Source organism: Trachinotus anak, unplaced genomic scaffold, assembly GCF_046630095.1.
Source record: "Trachinotus anak isolate AG129_WGS33_773 ecotype Australia unplaced genomic scaffold, CSIRO_AGI_Tana_v1 ptg000014l, whole genome shotgun sequence".
Lineage (NCBI taxonomy): Eukaryota > Metazoa > Chordata > Actinopteri > Carangiformes > Carangidae > Trachinotus > Trachinotus anak.
The window spans coordinates 16,352,060-16,378,955 of record NW_027273865.1 but is presented as its reverse complement, the minus strand read 5'-3'; the positions used below and the strand labels follow the sequence as shown (position 1 = coordinate 16,378,955).

General features: G+C 40.4%; 1 protein-coding gene across 3 annotated transcripts; it reads right to left on the bottom strand.

The window, feature by feature from the left end:
- Positions 1-301: 301 nt before the first annotated feature.
- Positions 302-24,166, bottom strand: septin4b (septin 4b). 3 transcript variants are annotated; one of them, XM_071497257.1, is made up of 12 exons: positions 10,331-10,449; positions 8,708-9,046; positions 8,189-8,285; positions 8,000-8,086; positions 7,760-7,883; positions 7,450-7,584; positions 6,376-6,493; positions 6,098-6,199; positions 5,145-5,241; positions 4,741-4,903; positions 3,789-3,888; positions 302-2,081 (listed from the first exon to the last, which is right to left on the bottom strand). In XM_071497257.1, exons 1-12 carry the CDS (start codon positions 10,424-10,426, stop codon positions 2,013-2,015), a joined length of 1,527 nt encoding a protein of 508 aa, XP_071353358.1. In that variant the 5' UTR covers positions 10,427-10,449; the 3' UTR covers positions 302-2,012. The 3 variants fall into 3 exon arrangements, with proteins under 3 accessions (XP_071353358.1, XP_071353361.1, XP_071353360.1); XM_071497260.1 differs by lacking the exons at positions 8,708-9,046; positions 10,331-10,449 and adding an exon at positions 24,012-24,166; XM_071497259.1 differs by lacking the exons at positions 8,708-9,046; positions 10,331-10,449 and adding an exon at positions 16,524-16,746.
- Positions 24,167-26,896: the final 2,730 nt, after the last annotated feature.

Here is a 26,896-nt window from a genome sequence, read left to right as displayed (position 1 = left end):
ATAAAAAGTAACAGTGTATAATAGTATTTGAACAAAGGTTAATTTTAGTTTGCAGTAGGGGTTGTATTTACTTCTTTATATATATGTATATATGTGTGTGTGTGTGTGTGTGTGTGTAATTTGCACAGGAGTGACCAAACATTTGCATACAACTGTAATTCAAAGTTTGAAGTGATGAAAATATAATTTAGGATTAGTTGATTAAAATATGTGACAGCTTAATAAATCAAACCATAGCATTACATTCTGCTTTTGTTTTCACAAAATAAAGCAAAACCAAATGTGTGATGGAGACATGAAATTATACTCATATTTTATTACAATATTAGAATTTGTACATATTGCCCTCTCCATCTGCATTTCATTTATAAATTTATTACATAAATATACTCCAAAAAGTAGAATAACAAAAGACAAATTTAATATAAAACAAACAAATTAAGAAAAGAGGAAGAAAAAAAATCAATACCTGACTCAAGGAATGTATTTTTTTTCCTTTTTTTTTTTTTTTTTCTTAAACAAAAGTCACACAACACAGCGGAGCCATCTGATTTCCAAAAAAAAAAAAAAGGTTTGCACTTGGAACATAGAAAGGATTAGCAAGAGAATCAAGGTCATTCACTTATTCTGATCATTGCTCTTTGCTATGATAAGTTATTCCAAAACAATATTCTTCATGTCAATACAAACAGAAAAGGAAAATTTAGGAAAGTTAAATTCACCATTGTAGGCTTTGGTTATAAGATAAACATTAACGTTAGCACACATCCAACATATGAGTTCCCTTGAAGTGAGGACATCATTGTAACTAACCAAAAAAAAAATCCACCTCTCAATATATTTCCCCTGACTGTTGAGTGGCTACATATTTTCATTGCCCATAAATAACCTTATGGTCACTACATCTGCAATCCTTCACAAAACACATGCAAAAATAAATACAATGCATGGCCTCTAATGCAACACTTCCCCTTGGATGCTCACTTCACGCAAAACAAGGGTCTTATCTTACCATCTCTGACCACTAATAGGTGTCATCAGCTCTCACATGTGACTTCATGTTACAATTCTGTCATGATACAACCATGAGCGAGATGAACTGACTCTACTTTGGGGAATTCTTCAAATAATAAAGGACTTCTTTGTCATTTAAAAAGTTATATTATCTAAATGTTGATATGACAATCAGTAAGCGGTGGTTTCTAATGTGAGTTAAGATTGGCTGACATTGAGCAGGGCTGCTAACATCCATGCTGTTAGGCAGTGGAGGTGGCAACTTTGAAAAACATGCAGACGTCGTATAACGATTAGACCAAATTAAGCAACTGGAACCTCTACATGAAACATACATGTTGAACAGTGTTGTAGGGAGTAGTTAAATAAAACAAGGAAAACGTTCAGTAAAAGATGAAAGACAGTAGAAAAAATGTTTATGAGTGTAATATAGAAAATTAAATTATGACAGTATATATGCATTTTGGCCTATAAGGATAATAAAAATAAACACTTGCACCAGAAAAGCGTGCTTATAAAAAATCTGAGCAGGTCACCAGTACTTAGATGTAAACCTCATAAATACCTCATGTAAAAAAGATAAAATAAAATAAAATAACAACCCTGTGATCATTTGGCTAAATAAAGTTCAGATATGTGAACTACCCATCAAACTACAGGCCGATTTGTTCAAGCAAACATCAAACCTGTCCATTTTTTATATTTTTGACAGAACAGAAAACAGTGGAGTGGAGGAGGGTTGAGTGTTTTGCAGCAATGGTGCCATTAATGAGATTCTGGAGAGGATAAAGGGAGTCTTTAAACTGCAAATGTCAGATCATCTTACCACCTCCTCGCAGGTCCCTGTTCCATATGTAACGTGCTACTGATGAGGTTGAGTGGTGATAGGGTGGACACGTAGGGATCAATGTTCTAGAGGAATAAAGGTTTCCTGGGTGTGTGTGTTTTTTTTAAATCCCAGTGAAAGAGAGACGTGCACCTTTGACTGGTGTACTGTTTTAATAGGCGTCTTTCTGAGTGTGCATTTGATCCTGGATCCTCTGGAGCATCTCCTGCATCCGTCGCAACTGTGAGAAGAGATGAGACAAGTGTAAGTACCATGGTTTGATGTGGCACATCCTTCACTTTACACATCCACTATTACATTTATGCCTGTGCAAAGTGTGAACGTGTCAACAGGCTGTGCAGCCATTTTCTTTTTTTTTTTTTTTTTTTTTTACAAATAATCATTTACACCTGACTGCACAGACAACAAATCAATGACACTCAGGAAATGAGTCTCCAGATCACGTGACCCGTGCTGGCAGACTGCAGGGAACCACTGGCTCCTCTTTACCTACACTACAAAATATTTAATATTATTAAAAGCCGCATTTCAGGATATTAAAATATACTCCTATCACTTAGCTTGCTATCTATAATCTTATGTTAGAAAACAAACTCATGTAGTTGTTTTGTTTTATCATAATGTTACAATTTATAATCATTTTTAGATTAGCTGGAAATTGGCAAAAGTTAAGCAACATAATAATTTGCTTGTTAATTTTAGTTGTTAGCAGTTGTACTGTTTGTGATGTGCTGTGATTGTACTTTGTGTAGTGCAGTATACGAGCTGACTATAGCACCCATTTCTACATTCCCAACACACTGAGAGAGTATGATGCTACAGTCATGTTTAACCACATTTTTAACACTGGTTAAAAAACAAACCAAAAAATTTAAAAACAACTGAGGACAAATGATCACTTTATTTGACAAAATAAATTAATTAATGGGGAAGATGGAGAGAACTTGAACGAACACTAACACCATGTACAGTGATGAATGCCTGCTCAGCTCATCTTCCGTTACCTTAACTGGAAAATAATCACAGTGACTGGGGTCATAGTGTATATGAAGAATTACAATATTAGGAACTTGAAGGAGTAATATCTCAGCTAACAATATTTCCTCTAAGAGTATCGCTTCTAACCAGTGCCTACTCTGTTGATTTTCTGACAAAGAAACAAATATATCATATTTTATACTGTTTTTATTTTATAATTGCTAGAGTTAATTGTTGAATTCTTTCCTTAGGTGTTTGTACTGCAGAAGCAGTCTTGAACCAACCAGGGAACATGTATATTAACCCAGGGCTTTTTCAAATATGTGACTCTGAAACATTGCTCAGCACAAGGTTAAATCTGGGGCTATAGAAATTGGCCAAAAGTTAAAAAACCTGGCAACGTTCTATACGTGATGACCTCCATGGATTGACACTTCTGCTGGCTCCTGCTCTCTGGGTAAAGTTCTCATTTTATGATGGGTATAAAGCAAAATTTTCAACATATTCAGTGTTGTGCAAAGTGAAAAGTTGACTGGATGTAACCTCGAGTGCACAGCTGCTAGAAGGTGAAGCACATATAAAATAGCAGTAATTATGCTTTAAGAGCCTGTGGCAAATTCTTTTTTCACCCACAGTTCAAAGGTCCAGAGGACTTGTGAGGACAGGGGAGTAGAGATTTGAATGTATAATAACACCAATTCATATTTTTGAGGCTACTCATTGTCAGCTTCAGAAAACATGACCTGAGTGTGCATTATACAAAGATTATATTTAATTAGAATCTGTGAACTAAAGACACTCAGAGAGCTTCATCTTCTGTCTGGTCTGAGTGTTTCCCTGGCTCAGGATGAGCGTCTGAGTGCTCATGCTGGTCAGAACTGTGTTCAGACTTGTGGTCGTGACCATGTTGGTGCTGATGTGACTCCAGTTCATGGTCTGCGTGCCGTACCTCCTCATCTTTCTCTCGGATGAGCTTTTCTGTCTCACTGTCCGCCACTCCAGGCACCACAGGGATGGGGAAGTCTGTGCCGCTCTCCCTTGTTAGTTTACTGCAGAGAGATACACGTTGTCGAGATATTCAACATTTAATATTTACAGTTGGTTTTTGAAAGAGGCACAAGGCAAATTCCAGTACCAAATTACATCCACAGTGTTTAATGTAGATGTCACAACAGGTGAAGCTAAAATGCTGGTGGAGTTGTGGTGGAGCTGGTTCTGACATGTTATTAAGTAGCTGTAATTGTGTTTGACTGCCTGTCACTTGACTACTGAGGGCGTTACCTTTGAAAGATGCTGAACACAGAAAAAGAAAATTTCCCCAAACTTCCATAACTTCCAGGTAGCAGCTGCTCGGGCATCAGTGTCTTAGTGGAGAGATCAGGTCAAGAACAGAGCTGTGGCTGATTTCATGGCTGAGTCTCTACTGATCACAATCATCACAAGCTCAAAACTATAATCTGCACACACAACATGTAAGGTAACTAAAATCTGCCTCAGGCACTAAGTGACGTGTAATCAGCTGCTGAACTCTGTCTAACTAATGCTGTTGACAAACCTCATTAACACATTATATCAAAAACGCCAGATGATTGTATGTGCCTGTGAGGATAAATTTGGGAAAAAACTCTTACCCATTAAATACACTGAAAAGTAAGGATAAAAATCAGATCAATGAAATGCTGTGAATGAAACAAGTAATGATTACATCTTTGAGGAAATAAAACCTAAAAATCACTACCTCCCTAAAAAAATATGATTATTTTATTATCTCTATCTTTACCTGGATGGCTAATATTAATTCTTCTACACCTTAAATCTATGTGTGAAATCCACCCAAAGACAAAGAGTGTAGTTTGGTGTTTCTGTGTGTTGGTGTGTCCCCTGCTTCATTGTGAGCATACTTGCGGTTGCGTTCCTTCACGACCATGCGGGTCATGCTCTGGATGCAATGGGCTCTGTAGTTCTCGTAGTGGGTCTCCCGGGTCACGTCCTTGAGATCTTGCATGTGTGTGCGAACGAGCATGTTGCGCAGCTTCACAAAATCACAGTGTGCCGAGTTCTCCACTGCAAACCACAGTGCGAGGTTCACTTTCAACAATATATTTAAAGTTCTTGAAAAAAACTGCTGATTCACTACTGCCATGCAGACCAATGAACACACATAATCACTGTCATTGTCACTAGCAGCTATACAAAATGTACGTTGTGTCTCTGAAGGCTTAAGATGCTACAAATAATCCTGATGATTTTTTTATATTCTGTTACTACAAATCAAACTTGTAATGGATTTGGAGAATGGGTTTACCTTCTACGATCCCCCAGGGGTACAGACGGCCCCGCACCCTCTTCCCTTTGGCCTCCACCACTGTGTTGCTGCCAATTACTGCAAAGGGAATGCTTTCCTTTTGGGGAGAACAGAGAGGGTCATAAAATTAAAAGGGTGTTTCAAAAATATCTGGCAGCGGAGGGTGTAGATGAGTCGGTTGGTGCAGGACTGAGTGGTGCAGTGCAGATGTGTTTCTGTCGGTTTTATTTTTTCTTTCCACACTTGCCTCTTCAGTGCCTTTGTCCTGCTCCCTACAACATATTTTCTTTTCTTCCTAATCTCTGTTTAATGTTATGTGGAGTGTTAATTAATAATTAATTCTTAAACACTACTTCATCTTCAAACCTCATCATAAATATTTTGAAGTTTTCTATCTTTTATTCTCATTGCTCAGTGCAACACAATGCTTTTATGAGAGGCTACTGAAGATCACAAGCGACGAGAGGTAAACTAGCACACTGTGTCCTCACTGCCAGCATATGATGTGAGAGGGATGGAGAGAGTGAGTAGTGGACTGACCACCAAGGTCATGTATTACATGGTCTGTATATTTATTTTAACATCACTACATTACATAATTGGATCACCTCTTTGATGTGATTAACATAATGATCATTTTGTGTCTAAAAAATGTAATCCTGCAAAATCTAATGAAAAATGTATACATTTATTATGTTATACTTGCTCTTAGTACTATATCTGTTTTTATGCTTGTTGAGAGATCCATGTGAGCATCCAGATTTCAGGTGTTTTCAGATGATGTTGTGTGTATTCCCCCCTACACTGCAAGAGTACAAATGCAAAAACTCCAGTTCACATTTGGTTGTTCACCCTTACCCTACTGACTTAAACAGCCTGCAGACCCCAGAATGTAGAAAAGAGAGTGGAAAGAAAGAGCAGAGAAAAAGACACCTCGCAGCTCTGGCTCTCACCTTTAGCTCGTGGTCCTGCTGCTTGAAGTCTTCGTCCTCATCAGAGTCACAGTCAGGAAACTGGTATATCTTGATACCATACTGCTCAATCTCCTCTCTGATCTGCAGGGAGACACAGGTAGGAGAGAGTACAGAGTGAATAAATCTTTCTAATGTGAAAGTGTGAGGAGACTTTTTTCATGAAAACATGAATGCATCTCTGCTGTGCAATCTCATTTTCATTCATGGGATGAAACACATGTACAGATCAACAGTTTATTGATTCAGATCTTTCTTGCCTTGATTTTCTTTTTCTTCACCTCACTCGGGGTGAGTGTGTCGGCTTTGGCCAGAACAGGGACGATGTTAACCTTCTCATGCAGAGCTTTCATAAATTCCACATCCAAAGGCCGAAGGCTAGAAGAGATACAACACATACACAATGATTCACAGTACTCTCTCTGTGTCAGAAATGAGAGAGAATTAGAAAGAGTCTATACAGTTCACAGACATTTCCATAAATGCTGATGGACAGACAGTCATTGGGACAAGGGACAACAGTCATCCCGATGTGACTTTTTCTGCCAGTGTGTTTTTAGCCTGATTTTGAACCAATTGAATTCATTTTTTGAATTCATTTAGACCTGATTTCTAATTGTATCTTGACAATGTGAAGACATGAATTTGACATTAATTCTTAGGCAATAACACAATGTCTCCGGCAAGTTGGATGATCAATCAGTGGTGGCGAAGCTTTGCTCTTTGAGTGACCTTTCGGTGTGTTATCTGATGAGTAATGGCTGAAGCTCATCAACAGAGGGAGCAATTTCTCCATCACTATGACTTTGAAAATTGCACTGCAGCATTACTTGAGGTTTATGGTATATTAGTTCCTTAATGAGCGCAGTAATGTGGAACAGTGCATGTGCACAAATGCGCTGAAAAGTACCACATCAGCACTCAGCACAAACATTTGATTAGAGCAAAAGTGCTGCACCAGATGTAAATTCACCTGAAGGCAGCAGGGAGCTGCTTTAACTCTGGGGAAAGAGCCCGCTACATTAACAATTTATGGGGCTGAATGCACTGCAAGTAAACACTAGATATTTACGATACATCTCAATTACTCAGGTGGCTGTGTGTGCCCAAACAAAGGCTGTGAATAAACGTGCAAGCTGCTGTGATGTATGTTTTTTAGGGAAGGTGAAGGTAATGGTAACACTAGTGTCCCCCTCATTCTCATCTGGAGGCAAATTATGATGTAAATGTCAGCACAAAAAAAAACTCTAACGGTGATAAAGGGGTTAATTTTCTCCATTATAAGAGAGAGAGGGCTAAATAATCCCTAGAGGAACACTGCAGCTTTGTCATACCCATGACCAAAGGGTGAGATGAAATAGAGGCAGCAGTGTACACGGTTGTCCTGGATGTTCTTGCGGTTGAGGCCACTCTCGTCCCTGAAGTACTGCTCGAACTGCTGGTCGATGTAGTCAGCCACTGACTTCCAGCTACAACAGAAACATACACAGGGACATTCAGTCTCTGAGGCAACAGCTGCACTATTGTACATGACTTTTTAACCACAGCAGAGTTCGGATGAGGTTATACAGCTGGACTCTGTGGAGACCAATAGGTTAATTTAGACTGAGGCCATCTTATTCATTGAAGATGTTTGATATGTACCATTCAGTGTTGTTCACAGCATCCCCAAATCCAGGGGTGTCCACAATGGTGAGCTTCAGTTTGACACCTTTCTCTTCTATATCCACTGTATGTTTGGTGATTTCTACTGTTTGTGTGATTCGCTCTAGAGGACAGACACAAACAGAGCACTATTTTTAATAACAACCATGATATATTGTAGAACAAATATTTATCAAGCAAAGCAGGAAAAATATGTATTAAAATCTGCAGCTTCCTCACCTTCTGCATTGAGCAGCTTCCTATCTTTGTAAAGATCTGTAAGAAACAGACTGTTGACCAGAGTGGACTTTCCCAGGCCAGACTCCCCTTCAAACAAAGAACAACAAAGGCTGTGTGTTCAGCAATCTCTTCAAAGTTAAAGGCTGGGCTTAAGATCAAATTTCTGCTAATGTGCAGATGAAGATTTACCTGCCACCATGAGTGTGAAGTCAAATCCTTTCTTGACTGACTTGCGATGCACCTGGTTTGGCAATGTCGCAAAACCCACATATTCCTTGTCCTGGTCCTAAAAATACAGGCAAAGGTAAAAGAATACATTGGTGAAGGACACATTACCATGTAGATATGAATGAGTAAAAACATTTTCAATACTGTTATCAGCCACTCACTCAACCACAAAATTTGGTTGTTCCATTCACAGTATGTCAACTTCCACACAAGTAAACAAATAAGGTCAACAACACAACAAGAGCAAAAAGCAACACTGCCATCTCAGAGTTATCAAACACAACCTGTTCCACCAGGAGAACATAAGACTTTGTCCAATCTTGAACAAGCTGTGAGATACTATAAACTGTATCAATCAGTCTGACGATGAACTGTTCAGCACTTTACAGCACACAGCCAACTTCGCCTTGAAGGCAGAACTACACCACACAGATCTTGTTTACCCTCTCTGGGTTTCTTAGCCGGACCCCCTTATGTTACCTCATTATTGTTGTAAGGGTCAAATCGACCCCAGGGGCTCTTGGGCCTGGAGGGACTGATGGGGGACGACAAGTCAAACTCCACACTTCTGCTCTGCGGCAAACTGGGGTCTGAACCTAAATCCAACTGTGCCCTACCGGCCACAGGGGGCTGCAAGTAAGATGGGGTGTGGGGGCGGTCTTCGCCCTCAGCTTCCCTGTCTGCATGATGAGGCTCAGGGCCATGATAGTGATGGTGGTGCTTGTGGTCATGGTGGTGGTGGCCGTGGCCATGCCCTCCTTGGTGGTGAGGGTCTTGCATAATGTTCTCCACCTCTGAGTCGTCAGAATGGCTCGAATGCTAGAGAGTTGTCATGGTTGAGGGGGGGTGGATGAGGCGGTGCGGAAAGGAGGTTGGAAAAAAATAGAAGGTGGAGGCAAAGATAGGTAGAGGGAAGAGGAAAGGTACAGTGCCGATGTAGAAGGGAAAGAATAGAGATCCAGGGACCAGAAAATGCACACTTTTAGAAATGATCATAACATTTTATGGTAATGGAAAATAATTCTTGGTTTTAAATTTTATAGAGGAGACACCGACAGACTCACGAAAAGATATGACAAAATTTACAGTGTTGAATATTCATTGCAAATAGGCAGAGAAAGGGATTTTAAGTGGAAATCACATAGTGAAACAAAGAAAAGTCTGACAAAGATAAAGTGTCCACTTATATTGTCAGAGAAGATGCTGAGGTAAAGGTAAAATGTAATCTCAGTGTTGAAATGACGCAAACGTTGATTTGAAAAGATGCTTCTCTACCATTGTCTCATAGACAAGATAAAGATACAGATAAATACAAGATACAAATAAATGAGAAAATGGATGAACTTCTTAGAATACATGTTGATGAGTTTTTACACTCCAGGCAACAATAAACATTGTGAAATGAGAGACAGGCGACATTTAAGGTGCGATTCAGCTGGTAAATAAATTCCATCATTATTAATGAGGACTGATCTGGTTAGAGGTGAACAATGATACCAGCCATTTATCTCTGTGGATTTGTATGTTGTGGTATTTCTGTGAACCTCACATTCAATGAGCCTTAATGGGCATAAATGTAATTGTGCATTTCAAGAAGCAGGGAGTAATATAGCATCAATTTTTCCTACATCTTCTGGTCACTTCATAAATTTTGCAGGACTTATGTGAAAAAAAGGCTTTCTTTATGATTGCTATTTGACAATGATATCAGTCATTAGGTACATGGTTTATTCTTCATTTCCAGATTTCCAGACGTAATAACACTAAGCTGTCAAAACAAAAAATAACAAAGTAAAGCTTTTCCTGTAAGAGGATACTCAGCCGAATTGTAAGCTGCTGTGCATACTCTGGACTCCTGTTACCACAGCCTTCCAAGTCCCACAGACATACAGTAAGCCTCATGGCTAGTCGAGCATAAAGATAAATAATGCAGTGACCCTCAGAAAGCAATGAGTGCATTTAAATCAGCTGTAGGGCCATTCTCTGACTCTGCACTCATGTTATGTTTATGCACTATACATGAGCTGAGGGGCAAAAGTAGAATGGTTTTCTAGATGGGGAGTAAAATGTAGAGTTTAGAGTTTTTGAGGGTGTCACCAGTACCTGTTCAGCATCATGGTCCCTGCTGTGATTAGGAGAAGCAGGACAGGAGTCCTGCTCATCTGATGAAGAGTGAACCTCATGGTCACTGTCCTCCATTGCAACTGGGGCAATAGTGAATTCTGCAATCTCCAACCAGAAGGGAGGATGCATGAGGAGAAATGGTGGGAGGGGGTAGGGGGTAACGGGGTGGGGGTCATGGCAAGGAAGACAAGAAGGAAGAAGAACCCACAGAAAGTCCACCATGAGGAAATTAGGTGCGTGAAGTTCACAAGCCGAGAGCGGTATGACGGGAGGAGTGAATGTGTTCAGGCAACACACATGAAGAAAAGAAGGAAGACGGAACAAATATTAAATGATTAAACAAAGGCAAAGCAAGGACATATGAAACAGACCATGTACACACCGGAAATGGCATGATTGCAAAGCAGATAAACAACTGCTTGGTTGAGTAACTAGTAAGATGACTGACCGATGCATAATGACATTTTGAGGGCAGGGTTGTTGCCACTGTCCAACCTGGCCTCCTGCCGCTACAGGACTGCCTAGAATTATTACTCCTAGTTGGTGTTTCAGGCACCACCAAAAATGTACCACTCCGGCTGATGTCAGTGCCAGCAGATCAGACTATGTGACCTAGCTGCATAATGCAGAGAATCATTCAAAGTTTAATGAACATTTGAAAACCAAAGTAAAACACACTGAGTCAAACTTCTGCGCAAAGAGAATTCATTTAGCTCTTATTCCCTCACATGTTATCCTTACTGGAAACTACTAAAAGCCTGATGCAAGTTTGATATCCTTCTATTACAGTTAAAAAAGCTTCTCTTGTAATCCTTAAAAAAATGTTTTCTGTCATCCCTTCCTGGTTTTCTATGCCCTCCACCCAAGGTCTACAGTTTTAATTATGCTCTATTTAGAGCTTCAGGGCAGAGAAGAAATTGATAGTTTCACAGTTTAGGAAAACAGTGACCTGCTTTCCTGTGCTACAACCAAAGCACAGAGATCAATGTTCCAGATGGTGGATCCTGTGACCTACATAGAAGAGACTGTCGATCGCAAAGCTCTGACAGGTTTGGAGCACAAATGCACTCTATCATTCAGTTTCATATTTTTTAAAAACTAATTTTAGTGCATAAAATTTGACTGATCAGCAATATCAGTTGTAATATCTTGATAAAATAATAACTCACACCATTACAGAAACAGCATTAAAGCACAAGTCAATTCTTCCTCAGAAAAGTGGATCATAAAAGTTGCAACACAACCATGCAGGGCCTCACCTCCTCTCTTGCAGTGCCTCACCTGTGGTACCTTTTATCAGAGCGTAAAGCCTCTTCTTCTTGCCTCTGCGTAAACTGCTCTTCATGCCCACTCCAGCAGGCAGCAGGAGGCAGAGACCAGAGGCTCCAGCATTTATATGCCTCTATCCCAGAGGACACAGCGTCCTTCAGCCCTATCGAGCCACTGAGGTGCCTCGGGGAACTGATCAGCAGCATTGATGAACTACACGTCACCACTCACAGGCTACTCGCCGACCCAAGTACAGGCTCCAAATGCTCAATCTACTTAAAACTTTGAGCTGTAAACAGCAAAACATTTCACATCCATGACAGCGGAACATTTGGCATTTTATTTTGAAAAATTATTTAAACAAGTAATCAAAAGTTATTCCCAACATTGATGGTCACTCCAACAACACAAATACTAAAAGTAGATAATAAATAGAAATATAACTGAAAAGAACACACTATAAAGCAAGGGTAACCTGTGTACCCACTAAACTGTAAGATGAGCCTTTTGAGCTGCTTAACACCCCATCATAATTACAAATGATATATTAAACATAGCCTTCTATGCTAATGAGTTCAGTAATTAAGCTAATAAATGAATTAATTATAAACTATTTATATTCCAGCATATTTGTCTTCACATACCACATTAAGCATTAAGGAGATTCCCTCATTCATATGCAAATATATGCAGCAAGTTGCTCCAAAATCTAAACTAACTACTCCACACACACACGCACAGACAAACATCACAACTTGAACAGCAACATATTTCTCCTCCCTCATTTTTTGTGTGCACATTATAAACGCAAAACTTACAATTACATTGTTGTTTTCTTCTAATGGAGCGTGCCTATGCTTTTCATCAAAGTCAGAAGTCCAATCACTTACCTAAGCATTTCTGAACATGACCCTAGCTTCAGAGCTGGGTCACAGTTTTCTTCTCTAAGCTGCACATACTGTCTGGTTACACTGTCTTCAAATCTAAGTGATGGTGCAGTCCTTACTCTGTGCAGGTAATAGATTCACTTTCCACTAAGCACTCTAAAGCAGCTTTGAAAAGCAAAGGGACAAAGTCAAAACTGGCACAAGGTGCAACTTTTTCCTCTCCCACTGAACCAGCCAGGTCATCAGGCCATGATGTGATTATCCTTGATATTAAAGTCTTTGGAAAAAAACGCTTGCAGCTCCAAAGGCTTTAAAGCATGCAATAGGGAAGGTATGTCATTGTAAATGTGATCTTTCTTTTTTCTACCCCAGTCTAGCTGCACGAGTGGCCAAAAACATGAAGTTTTTCTTAATTAAGGCTGCAACCAACAATTATTATTTTCATTAATTATTAATTAATCTGATCATTATCTTTGCAATTAATCAATGAATTGTTTTGTCTGTAAAATGCCACACAGTGGTAAAAAACGCCTGATATAACATATTCACCTTGCTATTGTGTATGACAAGAAGCAGCGTGAAATTCTCTTGTTAGAGAGGCTGGGACCAGGGAATGTTTGTCATTTTTGCTTAAAAATGACTAAAATGATTACTCACTTACTAAAACAGTTGCCAGTAGATTTCCTGTTGATTGAGTAAGCGATTAATTGCCCAATCGTTGCACCTCTACTCTTAAGCTCTATATTTAATCAGCTTGAGTCAGTTGGAAGAAAAAACACACAAAAGCTGTAATTAATCTCACGACAAAGCAGATGAACAAGATGAACAGAGATTAACACAGCTCAAGAACAAAGGTGTTTGTTATGGAGAGTAGTCTGATGACATCATGCTTTCCAGTAAGACAGACTGTCCAATCAGAGCTGCTTGGTGGTACACAGCTGTGTGAAGCAGGAAAAGCTCAAGGGTTTGACATTTGTCTTCCTATTCCCTCCTTCAAGAAAAGCAATATGGGAAATTATTACACTTAAGTAATCTTAGAAGTTCAACAAAGGAGAGAGATTTGATCTGATTTTACAGTGTGTCCTTTTTCCACATGCAACTATTTCCATTAGTCCAGATCCTAACTCTTAAGCCGTTTGAGTTTCTGCTGTCACACAGAGGCAACAGTACTTGATCCTTTGCATGAATTTAATCCCACTCAATTGCTCTTTTGCGTCACTCCCTTAACTCCAGTTTTCCAAAGTTCCGGCGCAATCCAGGTGGAAGCCTGACTCTTCAAATTGAAGTGTGCAGGATGGACTGATGGCCTAAGAAAGTGCTAAATATAGTGTCTTTGAATATTGGCAAATGTTTCTGTTTTAAAAAGATACTGAGATCAGCAAGAATTCCCTCCAAAAAGTCTCATTGGCAGGTATTTCTCAAATGTCAGCCTGTTGAAGCTGAATAGCATGACTGTAGTCTACAGAAAACCAAAGTCAGGGTATCGTGTGTGTAGCAGATAAATCAATATGCTCATGAATAGAATAGAACATATGATTGACTGGACAGAGAAGCTACACCATGTACAGTGACAAATCCCAACATTATTCCTTTCATAAAAAGAACAAAAACAAAAGAGCACCCAAACACCCTGACCTCTTTTACAACCTAACACTGAGGCCTACCTTTGTGTAGGATTTACAGAAATGTCCTCCCATTATGCAATATTAATTAGATGATGCGAAAACAATCTTCTATGACTAGAATAAAACCTAATGGGCTCTGACATCAATTTCACACTCTCATTAGACTACCACACAGTCTCCCACTGGAACAAGTCTCAGCTGAGACCTGAACCAATTATTATTTCCATAATTGGCCCAAGTGACATTTCAGTTTCTCTTGAGGGTCAGTTCATCATGAGCAATATACTGAATCAATCAGTAAACTTTATCATCAGTGATGCCACTGGGAGTCTCAGTCCAGGTGAACATACAGTGAGGCTGGTTCAGGTCCATGTGCAGCTGTGGCCCCTGAGTGAGACACATGACGGGAAATGCCTTCAAAAAGCAGAGGCTCAGGAACTACTTTGGGACAAATAAGCCCTCATATACAATAGAACAATTCAAGCCCACTTGGCTTTAAAGACTTCCTCACATTACATAAAAAATCATTCACAGATTCTGCATAGCCAAATAAATGAGAGAGGGGAAATTAAACAATGGTATGTGGACAGCAACATTAAGCCTTTGGTAATGACAATATATCTTACTTTGTCAACAGCTGCTTCTTTGGCATTTCCTGCACTACTGATAAAAATGCACTTGTGGTGTATTGATGCCTCTGACTGTCATGCTGACCTCCAGCTTGTGCCCAATGTAAGATCTCCTCTCTGGTGGAGATGTTGGCCTGGAATGTCCTGTTTATTATGTAAAATAAGTAGTAGGGGAACTAGAGCAACAATTTGACCACAAATTGCATATACAATTTCTTTATTGCATATACAGTTGGGACCAATGCATCCAATCATTTTAATAAAATTTAATAAGCGGTCAGAGGCAAATGGCAGGTTGCTCTACAATAACAGAAACAAATAATGTCCTCTGCAGTCTTTCAGTCAAGGGGACCACTGTAAGAAAGGTAACCTCTTGAGTATGTCAGAGAGACATATTTTATGATGGGACTACAGTCTTTACCGCTGGCCCGCACAGTCCCTGAGAAACAGCTAAAGAACATAAAACCCAGTTCAACATAAGAAAGTTGTGTGGTTGACTACGCTGCTTTGTTACTGTTGGAACGTGGTAGTGGGTTTGGCTGCCACAGTGCTGATGGATGATGATTTGTTGCATGAAACACGGCTCTCATGGGATAGCCCACTTCAAATGCTCCATGTATGACATGGGAAATGCAATCAGATGCAGCCAAAAGTCATAAAGAAACTATACGGCATGTTGTTGTTGACCTTCTATGATGAAAGGAGATTTCAGCACCAGAGGAAATGCTTTTGACAGAGTCGTTTATAATCCAGCTACAATAATTACTAAGCCATTATTCAATGAATGCTAAATAATTTTTTCTTGGCAAACTTCACCCTGGTTGGCAGGATTGCTTACTTAACTGTATGCTGGTAAAGTATGGAAGACGGTCCACATGCTTGGGTTGCTTTTACTACTATATACACATTGTGATCTTTTTCAACAAACAGCATGAAAATAAATACGGTTATTCACTCCAGAGACAATACTCTATCTTTATTCCTCCTTAAAAAGTGAATGTTATGGAACGCACAGTCTGAATACCAGTGAGGTTTTCCCTTGTGGCGAGGCCAGTAGCAGGTGGTGAAGTGAGCCATGTGCGCTCTGTGTGAATGCTGTGGTTGTTTGGATAGTTATAGCAGGGCTCTGTGTGATGCTGGCTCAGTGCAGAGAGAGAGACAGAAATAACCCCTCCCCCTCTCACCACACACTCCCATAGCTATAGAGCTCATGCAAATTTACACCTGAACAAAACTCCAAATATTCAAGGCAAAATAAAACACAATTAAGACTAAAGTTTCTGTCTGCCATACCAGTGTATGTAAGTCAAAGAAAGTTAAAAAAAAAAAAAGATGCCAGTACCCTAAAGGTGCATGCAGGCAGACACTCACCACACTCAATGCATTAAGCTGTCACACCTAATCAATATGTGTGTTTTAACATCTTACAAACTGACAGCAGGGAAAAGCTCTCCAATGTGTTCTGCGGTCATGTGGACATTCTACATTCTTTCAGCAGCTTAGCAGAAAATTGTCATTACTTGTGCAAAATCATATTTTTGCACAAAGCGAAGCCTGGTCACATGCATTCATGTGAATGGTCCAGCTTGTGTGTGGCATCGTGAGGATACTCTAAACTGCACATACAACTCTGTTTATGTACAGCGGGATCGTGCAGCCGCAGATGACTGTAGGTTAGGCAAAAATAGAGAGCGGGTAACACACACAGACACAGACAATCTTAATTATAGAGTTAGCCAGAAGGAAAGCAACAAGCTCGTACCTCTGTATCACTGGTAATTTCTGAATTTGCCGCCATATTATCCCTTCACAACCCGCGGTATTCCTTTAGTTTCACCAGACAGCAGAAACAAGAGACAGAAAGCAGTGAAAAGGCCTTGGAAAGCTCCTCAGTCTGAGTGTCACTTCTTTAGTTTCACAGCACCCTGCGTTACATAAGCACACCTATTTTCCTTGCCTCACCAATCAGATGGCATCCAGGTTTTTTCTATGTATGCCCCCCCCCCTCACTTGGTCTGGAGAGGTCTTTTTTTAAATGGGTACACCTTCGAACCCTGTCACACTGCATCTGGAGCATTTCAATAGCTCCACCCTGCTCTGGACTTTTGGCCAGTCTGCAGCTGATATGCAAATGAGTGGCAGCAGCTTGTGTGTGCAGAGCCATCCTGACAGAGCTGCTTCTCTGTGAGGAGCCCAACCACATCTGCCCTGTTGCCCTGCTAAAAGTCTCTTGTGCCCTCTTTCTTAAAACCACACCTGAGACCTCAACATATAAATGCACATACACACAAACAATATCTTTATCACTAACAAATGTGCATGAATGAGGGATTTGATGTCTCAGATGATTCAGAAATAAATAAAAAACTGAATTAAAAAAAAAATTTTTTTTAAATCAATCAGATCAGGTGAAAATACAAAGATATGGGGTCTGTGTGGAGGACGACACCAGCAGTATGCACACAGCTTCTCACAATGGCTATCACATCCACAGACCTCCCAGCTGGCAGCACCAGGGCCAGAGTGGCACAAGAAGAATGTGTGTGTGTGTGTGTGTGTGTGTGTGTGTGTGTGTGTGTGTGTGTGTGTGTGTGTGTGTGTGTGTGTGTGTGTGTGTGTGTGTGTGTGTGTCCATAGTGAGTAGACGTGACTTGTGGCCTACATGCTACAAATAATCTTTTCATCTAATATACACTCTGTCTCTCTCTCTCTCTCTCTCTCTCTCTCTCTCTCTCCCAAACACACACACAGACACACACAAAGTGGGCCACAGCACAAAGCTTTTTCATTAATCTTGATGGATCTCTGTGCTTTGCAAGTCTTATAATACTCGTTCATTCTTAAGGAATTAGGATTTTGTGATTAAGTTATTGCTTTGAGTTTTGTACAGAAGTGAATGGTCTCAGTGAGTATAAGCTGGATACTGGCTGCCTTGTACAAAGTCAAGCGGGAGTGACATAAAGCTCATGAGTGTGTTCCTACATTAAACAGACTGTGACAGTCCAAGTGACCTATCATAGCCTGACGCAGTCTATGGCACGAAGACAGAGATCAAGTTTGAAAAGCTCAGCTTGTGTCTGGGCTGGGATCTCATCTTCAGCATTTTGGTTTAACATGGGGGGGGGGGGGGGGGGCAAAAACAGAAGCAGAATTCAGCTGAGAATTCATTTTCTGCCGATGGGAGGAAGACCTAAATGTAACATAATCCCAATCTTAATAGCTCTCACTGCAAGTGTGCCAATTTATACAACAGTAATAACTACCATAAGTAGTAGACAGAGAGTTACACAAATAGTATCAGGTCAACAGACACGCCAGTCTTACAAACCACACAGCAGGCAAATCTCACTTAAACCTCCATTTAATGTGACACATGCACTGGATTGGTCTGAGTGGGAGGGGGCAGAAAAAACGTAGACTAACAGACAGGAGACGTTACTTCCTGTAAGGAAAGATGGTGTTTGAGGGTCTGCTTTAATCCTCTCTGGCTGGCCCTCATCATGATGGGTGATTATCATGCACCGTCTGAAAGGGCTGACAGTGCCCAAGGGAAAGGCAGCTTTAGATGTACAATCTCAGACTGCACACACATACACTAACTAGTGTGTTGGCCTGCACACACACACACACACACACACACACAATGTACATGAAGACATCACACACTACAGTAAAGTGCTGTCTATGGTACTGTGGATGCCGGTCCTAATTAAAATGTCTCTTTGTCCATGTTTATATTGTCAGGTTGTCTGGCTCGGGGTCAGCAAGGCTGGAATGGGTTTCCTGATAAAAGACACAGCACACAGACCAGCAGCCAACACACAATGGTATTCAAAAATGTCCAAGAGCTAGCCAACAAACCAGAGAACTGACTGACTAACTGCATGTGCACAAAACATGACTTTGTGTTATGTGTACGAAGCTGTATAAGTGCAGGATTTCATTCTGTCTCAGGGTCTCCCATCTGATGAGATTTTTGCTTTAAGATGTTGTATTACAGAAAGTGTTTGAAACCCATGAGCAATATAGTCATACACTCTGTCATTGTGTTACTTATTAATGGAATTATAGTGAAATTAAATTATCCCCCTTTTTGCTGGAGACCCCAGGAACCCCATCAAGGACCCCTGGGCGTCCCCGGGCCGTATGTTGAAAACCACTGCACTATGGGACAGATAACAGAGGGAGGGCAGTGCCACCTGCTGCTCATGACTGGAAACAGCTTGACTTTGCTGTAGGTGTGTATAAAAGTCCTTGCATGACATGCACAGTACTGTATGTGCATATGGCCTTTTAAAGAGCAGACATTCTGACTTTTAGTAGCAGGTCAAGCACAGGTGCCCCAGTTAAACATGACAGTATTACAACATGCAGAACACCAGGGCCCTGGCACTGAAGTAGCTAAATGGAATCCAGCTAATGTTATTATTTACAGCTGTGGTTTTCCTACTGTGACATGTGAAAATCTGCTGGGGCCTATTTACAACCTCAACATTAACATATGTGCTGATATGCATTTTACCAAAAATCAAAACTCATCATATGTGTAAAGCAAAAACTTTCACAACTCACTTTGTGAGACTTCAATTACAAATTCCCTGAAATAATCATCATCACAATCCAATTCCACTGAAACCCTGGACTCTAATGAGAGAATCATTACATGGCACTCAGGCAAATACAGTCATTTATTTATTGGTGTTGTTCTGCAGGTAGATGAAAACTGTACACATCAGGCTTGAACACGAGGACAACTTTCACCTTCAGAATGAACAGTCCTGTGACTTTGTCTACAGTGGGATGATTTTGTACATGTGAACACTCAGCGGGAAAATCCAGGAAAGAATGAAAACCTGTGTTGTAGGCAGACAGGAAATATGCAGAAAGTATGAATTGGATATACTGCACATTTTCTCTGGAGCTGTCTGAGAAACTGGATGAAACGTCTAAACAGTACAGTAACATGAAGTGGACGCTGACGCCCTTCTAAAGCAGATATCCACCACCTTTGCAGGAACATAAATATTGTTCCACAATAGCAAGGAACGAGGAGATGCTGGATCTGCTGAACTTACACTTCCTACACTTCCTCCTCCATTCAATTAAGGCTTTTTATCTGACACAGAGAGATTCCTGTTGGAAGGGCGCTAAAGCATTTTCTCACTTTGTTTTTTCCTCTTAATAGGTGGCATGCTGCAACAATGGCTCATGTGGCTTTGGAGGGGGAGTTTCCACTGGACATTTGCAGATTAAATACAAGGAATTCCTTTGTCCATTTGAATTCATTTCAATCATTCAGTATATTACAGTCATGTAAAGGTTTGCAAGAATTTAGGAGGGCTGTATCTATGTTGATAGACCTCCAGATTTATGTGTTGCATATGGTCAGATGCTGTCACCTGTGGCTTGTCCAGCCTGTGTCTCCACTGACCCGCATGGATTCACACCAGCTGGGACTGCAGAGTGTGATTTTCCAACTGGCCAGAAATTTGTCTCATATTAGCTACAGTTTTTTCAAATTCCTTTAGTGAGAGATCTATAAAACACATGCACAACAAATCAGAGGGAAAACAGCAGAAAATAAGAGCAATTATGGCCATATGAACTGTATTCTCTCTTTTTTTTTTGTTGGGCGGGGGGGGGGGCTGTTCTGTTTGTAATCTTTTCCAACAGTTTGAGAAGTTTGAACTGCATCATTAGCAGTGGCATGGATAGTATAATGCAACCTGGCTAAGTTACGAAAGAATTATTTAAAATATCACGCTGGTTTAGGACTTACCAGAATCAGCACACACAAGGCGCTGAAATTACACTTCAGAAGCCACAACAAAGGATCTGGTTTCCTCTGAACTCAGTAAGTGCATGTTATTCCACCACCTCTGATAGAGACAGGGGCATTTTAATTACTAATACTGTTTATTCTCAGCCATTATTCTCAGCCATTATTATGTCTGCTAGCGTTCACCAACTCCCAGATTACTAAACAAACCAAATATGGAACCATGAGGAAACTGCAGAATAAATTGCACGAGTAGGATCTTATGTTTAAGAAGTGCTATTAATGTTATTTAGACTGGTCTGTTGCAACCATACATTACTGAGAAAAACCAACACCTGTGAGACAAAAGGCGAAAAGCAGACAAAACAAGGCCAACATCTGCTGGATGGTGAACTCTCCTTGCCCTGGTGAGAGGAAGTCAGTGGGTTGTTGTGTGGCCTCACTTCTGTAGCACTGAATTCCAGCCTGTCTAACTCCCACATTACATGAACACAAAACCACCTTGTGTGATTTTTGGCTCCTGCTGGGCCTTATCACAATGCTATTGGAGAGGGTGAAGTCTAAAGTAAGAGCCGTAGATCTGCTGAAACAGTGTTGGCATTGTGTCTTGAACAGATTCAATAAGAGAAATGACATCAGAGTCTGGACTGGGTTTCCTTTTTTGCCAAAAAGTGCCACTGGAGTGGAAACAAACACAAAGTTAAACTATTCTCAGATTCATCACTTTTGCAACAGCAGATTAAGAAACTGCAGTTGGAAGTCTCCAGGGCAGGCAATGTTGGAGGTTGACGTTTTATTACATCATGTGCAATATGCTTTAAAAAAGTTTGACTGCAGGAAAAACACATGCCTGTGAGATAATGTGTGAAGTTGAACAACTTGCAGCTTTACTACTACATTAACATTATCAGCCTTTTTTTGTCAAATTAAAGCTTCATCTTCCAAAGTATTGTTTAATGTCATAATGCAAATGTAATTTTGTTGATAGAATTATAACTCAAATTGATCTCAGAGCCCTGTAACAATAAGGAGAATTAGGATAAAAGTGCTTTATAAACACAGTTTACCTTGTGAAAAGGTTTGTAAGGTTTTACATTTAATACCATGTTCTCCCAAACCACAGGCCTCCTGAGGGTGTTTCTGTTAACAACAATCTGTGTCTTGGGACAAGATTTTAAAGATAGGAGGAGGAATGATTTACAATGTACAGTGTTGCAGATTATGTCTCTGATACTAGAAATATCTTTGGTAATGTACTGACCAAAGAAGCTGTTTACTGCCAACCCTGTATGGATGTAATATGGTTGCTATCAATGTTGTACAGCATGGCTCAGGTTAAACCCTTTGTAAAACATGAGCAGTTACATCAATGCCATAGAATCTTTCTTTTATTATCCAATTTGACTGTTAGGGTTAGGGTTAGTTAGGGTCTGTTAAAAAAAAAAAAAAAAAAAAAAAAAAATTCCAGGAATAAATAACAATCCCTACACTAGATTTCTAGATGCTAGTGCCACTCCTCGAAAAGAAAGCCTTGCATACTGTGTACACTGCCGTCTTACCAGTAGGACTTTCCAGTGTAACATATTGCTGATGATTTGCTAACAGCTAACATTACACAAAATATCGAAAATCAGTTCTTCTTTGCCAGTATAAAACAGTAGCTTACACAGAAACTGCACTGTGCAGCCACTGGCAACCACTCTTTTAGAGTAGCACACCTGTTTTATCCAGGTGTGAAACTGTGAAGTTAATCAATAAATTATGTGGTATCGGATGAGTGCACAGACTTGCATAGTCGCCGATACCCAATTTATTGGAGGCATTTCCAATACTAGGATGCGTATCGGAACAACTCTAGTGAGACCAAATCATTTGAAAGTGTTAAATTCTCATAAAGCAGAACAAAACTTGAGCGTGTAAGAAAATAATCCTCTGTACCAGCTCCTTCCCAAAGAAAGCACTGTTTTGGGAACCTACCACACAGACACCCTTTGGTCTGTAGACTTGAAATTCAGGGAGAATAAGGAGAGAAATAAACAATAGGCAAACACATCCCTCCCAAGTTAACAAGATTATGACATCTTATCTGGACCCAGTATTTGGTAAGTGCAAAGCTTGGTGTGCCTTGGTTTCCCTGCCATCCCTCCAGGGTCGCCTTGGGTCATCTCCCTGGTGGCTGAGCTGTTTATGTTGTACTTCAAAGATTGTTACAGTCCTGACAGCATCACTGATTGACAAGCAGCCGCTGCCAAATTGAGCCTACAAGAACCTTTGATTGACACTCCAGACACCACATGAGATATCCCAGTGTGCTCAGGGTTATGAAGCTGTTAGCATAATAAGCAGGAGGGCTCTCTGGTCTCAGACTGACCTATAAAGGTTAAAAAAAAATCTCCCGGAACACTGGGGATAAAAACTGTTATATGGCCCCGGGGTTCTCTGACTGCAAAGCCATGCTCAGGAAACATGGCTCTTACATCTGGGCTTCACCTGTGAAGCCCAGATGTAAGAGCCAACTAGAGCTGATTTCCCACCATATGGCCTCATCAGTCTCTGCTCTCAGATCTTCACCAGTGTGTTTAAAAAGTTAACCTTTACATTTGGACTGTTTTACATGATAATGGTAAAATTCAACGGTTTCTTCTAATTCTTAGTAAGGATTCAGATATGTGCCAATCTGTGACTTACGTATCCCCTCAACAGATGGCGGTGGTGACTTCTGGGGTAGTGCCTAACTGGCCTGGGCTCCAACATGAACTACACATAATTGTCCTCTTCCTCCTTCTCTTTCCATCTGTTCTCCTCCTCCTGGACGTAATCCGCTTCTCTAATCTTGATGCCCAAACACACCAAGAGCCACATAAAAAAGCTCAGAAACCTCAACACAAGTACCCACACACAAATGGGATGCCTTGCCAACTGACTCATGTGTGATGCCAGTGACTTTAGCACATGCAGCTCAAACATACGTTGTGCTAACTAATGTGCAATCAAGATGCAACCATCATATGGGAATCATACTCCTCTGCCACATATTTGTTTAACCTGTCTGGTTTCCAGTTGCATTATACTGTATATGAACCTATAGGAACATCTGTCTGCCAGGAGCAGTCCCACACAGATCAAAAAGCCCCAGCACCATTACTGTATATCCCTTTGACCTGAGTCACACTGCCACCAAGAAAAATATCAATCCTAACACATGCAGAGTAGACAGAAAGAGTCCAGACAGTCATTAGCACATTATTAAAAGCACAGCTTTCCTATTAAAGACAGGACTAGATCAGAAGACACAGTGGGGGGAGAAACAAAGATAAACAGCTGGTCAGAGCATCAGACTGTCTATGTCAGACTCAAAAACAAAAGACTGATTGGTAAAAACCACGAGAGATTTTCTGTGACAGAATGCTTGTGCGTGTAGCCGAGCTTATCTGACTTCTCATCACTATGCACAGGACACGCTACACTTACCATTGTGCAGATGGCCAAGACACAAACAAACATACACGACCCAGTAGAGGACAGCGACGGACCGCAAGCTGCTCCAGGTCTGTACGGACAAACCTTTTGCGCCTGCAGCTACGGCAGAGCTACACAGTCTTACAGCCAGACATTAATAACGCAGTGCTGAACACAGACACATGCTGCATCCTGGGCTGGACGGTTGCTGCTACTGCAAAAGGAGCAGCGATAGTGGAAAAGGAGAAAAGAGAGAGAACTGCCTGAGTGTGAGAGTCAGACAAAAGGGGGAAGGAGAGGCTTTGTGTAGATCAGGATTACTCACATACCTCAGGAAAAAATAGGTGGGAGCTGGGTAATCAAAGACCAAGCACAGCTGTTTTTGTCAAACTCCATGACTTTTCCCTAATTCAATGAGAATTTCTTAGAAACCTGCTTTTGAAATGATGAAATGTTTTAGAAGTCTGCTCTAGAAAATGATGCATTACCTCTGTTTGGGGTCAGAGATGCCCCAGCTCATTAAATACAATGGATGGATGCTCTACACATATGATTGGTGCTAACAGTTCTCAAGTAATTCATCTCAGAACCACAGTACACATATTTATGGTTAATTGAAAGCCAACACTAATTTTAAACCCAAGGTTACTGCAGTTGGGCTTAACCATTGTGGTTTAAAAGCTGTGGAGAGGGATGTCACCTCTGGTTTGTTTAGATAACTGCCGTCCTGGCTAGAGTTTGTTTGGGTACATTTAGTGGAGCATGATAATATTTATATAGATTGTGCATACCCTGCACCCTCGTACACGTACACACGAACAAGGGTGAGTTTGACAGCCTGTGATGGTGCAGTGTCAGAGTTAGCACTTCAAAAACTGTCATTGGGCTTGTAGGAAAAAGATTTGTAGCTTTTGCTAATTAAGTTAATTTTTGTAGCCTCAGTATTGCTTAAATATTTACTCTCCATTTCCACTGATCTTCACTGTTCAATTATCTATGAACTGAAAAAGCAGAACAAGTGCACACTGGGCTGTGAGAGTGCTGCATGATTCTTGTATCAAAGACCATGAAAATTATGTATAGCACATGGTGTGCGTCACCAACACTCACACCTCAAGAAACGAGGTGTCAAACGAGCGCCAAGAGGAAATGGCACAGACTCAATGTGACACCTTGCATCATGCAGGGTCTCACCCATTGTGATCTTTAACCCACAACCCAGGGCTCACAAATAGAACTGAATTATAAACTAAAGTCTTGCTGTAAATTGTGACAATGAAAATATTATTATTATGGAGTAAATTTGTGTTGGTATTTTTTGCCATTGGTGTTGAAGGTAACATGTATACTGCTATCTTCCACAACACCACAGTGCTAAGACAAAGAAAACCTTCAAAGTGGTTGTTCAACTGGCAACCCATTAAAGTTGTCAACTTTTAATTTGGAAATACTGTGTTTCAACATCAACATTTTGATTTGACCAGAGGTAAGTGTAAAGTTTTATATGGGATTATTGCAGATGGGAAAATACTTGAGCAATAAATGTCAGACAGAAACTGGCCTTATATTCCATGCTACTTCCCTGCCAGTGGTAAGTCAATAACTGTCGTTGCCATGTTTCTGTGGAAAAAACTGTCACAAGCAAAAAAAATCTCAAAATCCTCCTTATTCCTTAACTAGGCTGTTGTTACATTAGAAAGGTGCGGTGCACAGCTGAGTAGATTTTCTGTATTAAAAGGTAGGGATGTATGGATAAATGGTGAACATGTAGAGTGGATAGATTAGTAGATTAGAGATTTGTATCTGCTCTGAAAAAATCTATTTCTATAAAGTCTAGATTTCTTTTAATATCAAGCTGAATCAATTTATTATCCGCTTCTAGTCTGTGCAGTTTAGAGAAAAACTTTTTCTATTAACCATTAGAGGCTTTTATTTAGAAGCCAAGATCAAACATACAAACCTGGCATAGCTGCAGAATTTGGAGACAGAGTGAGTTTAACCTGGCTGTAAGCTTTCAGTGGGCATAGAGACAATGCAAAACAGCACAGAGATTCTCATCTGGGACTGTAAAAAGCCTCTTCAAGGGAGCTGCAGTCAGAAACAGCCTGTTCTATGAGTTGAGTCAAATGGAGTGGTGAATTCCATTGTGTAACAACCTTGGATCTTCATGGCTGCTGGGAACAGTAGGGACTGAGCCACTATAGTGCTATGTGACAGTGATGGAGAGAGAGGGAAGTGGGTGAAGGGCAAGTTAGGAGGAATTAACAACAGTGACAGAAAGACAGCAAGAGAAGAGGAGAAAAACCTTTGAGCAATGCAGAGAGGCCCAGAATCAAATAACATCTCATAACCATCCACAAGGGCTGGTTTTTTTTTGGCTCTCCCTCTCTATCCTTTGCAGGCATGACCCCAAAAGGACAAAAATGATCAGCTTGCCTATGAGGCAATCATAACAGCCATAAAGTTCACATTCCTGCATTTCATTCAACTCTGCTCAATTAGAAACGTTAAATATGGCTATAATAACCATAAAAATAGGTTAACTGTACATAGCGAAGGGCTTACAGCTCTTTAGAAAGTATTCTGTAACTCCATCTGTTGCAGAAACATTCACTGTGGCACTCAAAAAGTAATTTCACCAGATGTTCATAGTATAATCTCCATAAACCAAAAATAGGAGATTTATGTTACACAAAGTGACTGAAGCACACATTCAAGAATGAACAGGATAGATTACTGTGACTGTGAATATACAGTCACACACTAAACTATTCCATGGACAACAAACACATAGCTGGTGGTGTCAAACATGGTGAACTATTGTCGTATTTAACCCTTTAGCAGTGTAAAATTTTGAGTGGATTGTAATCTCATGATGTACTGACTGGATGGAGAGT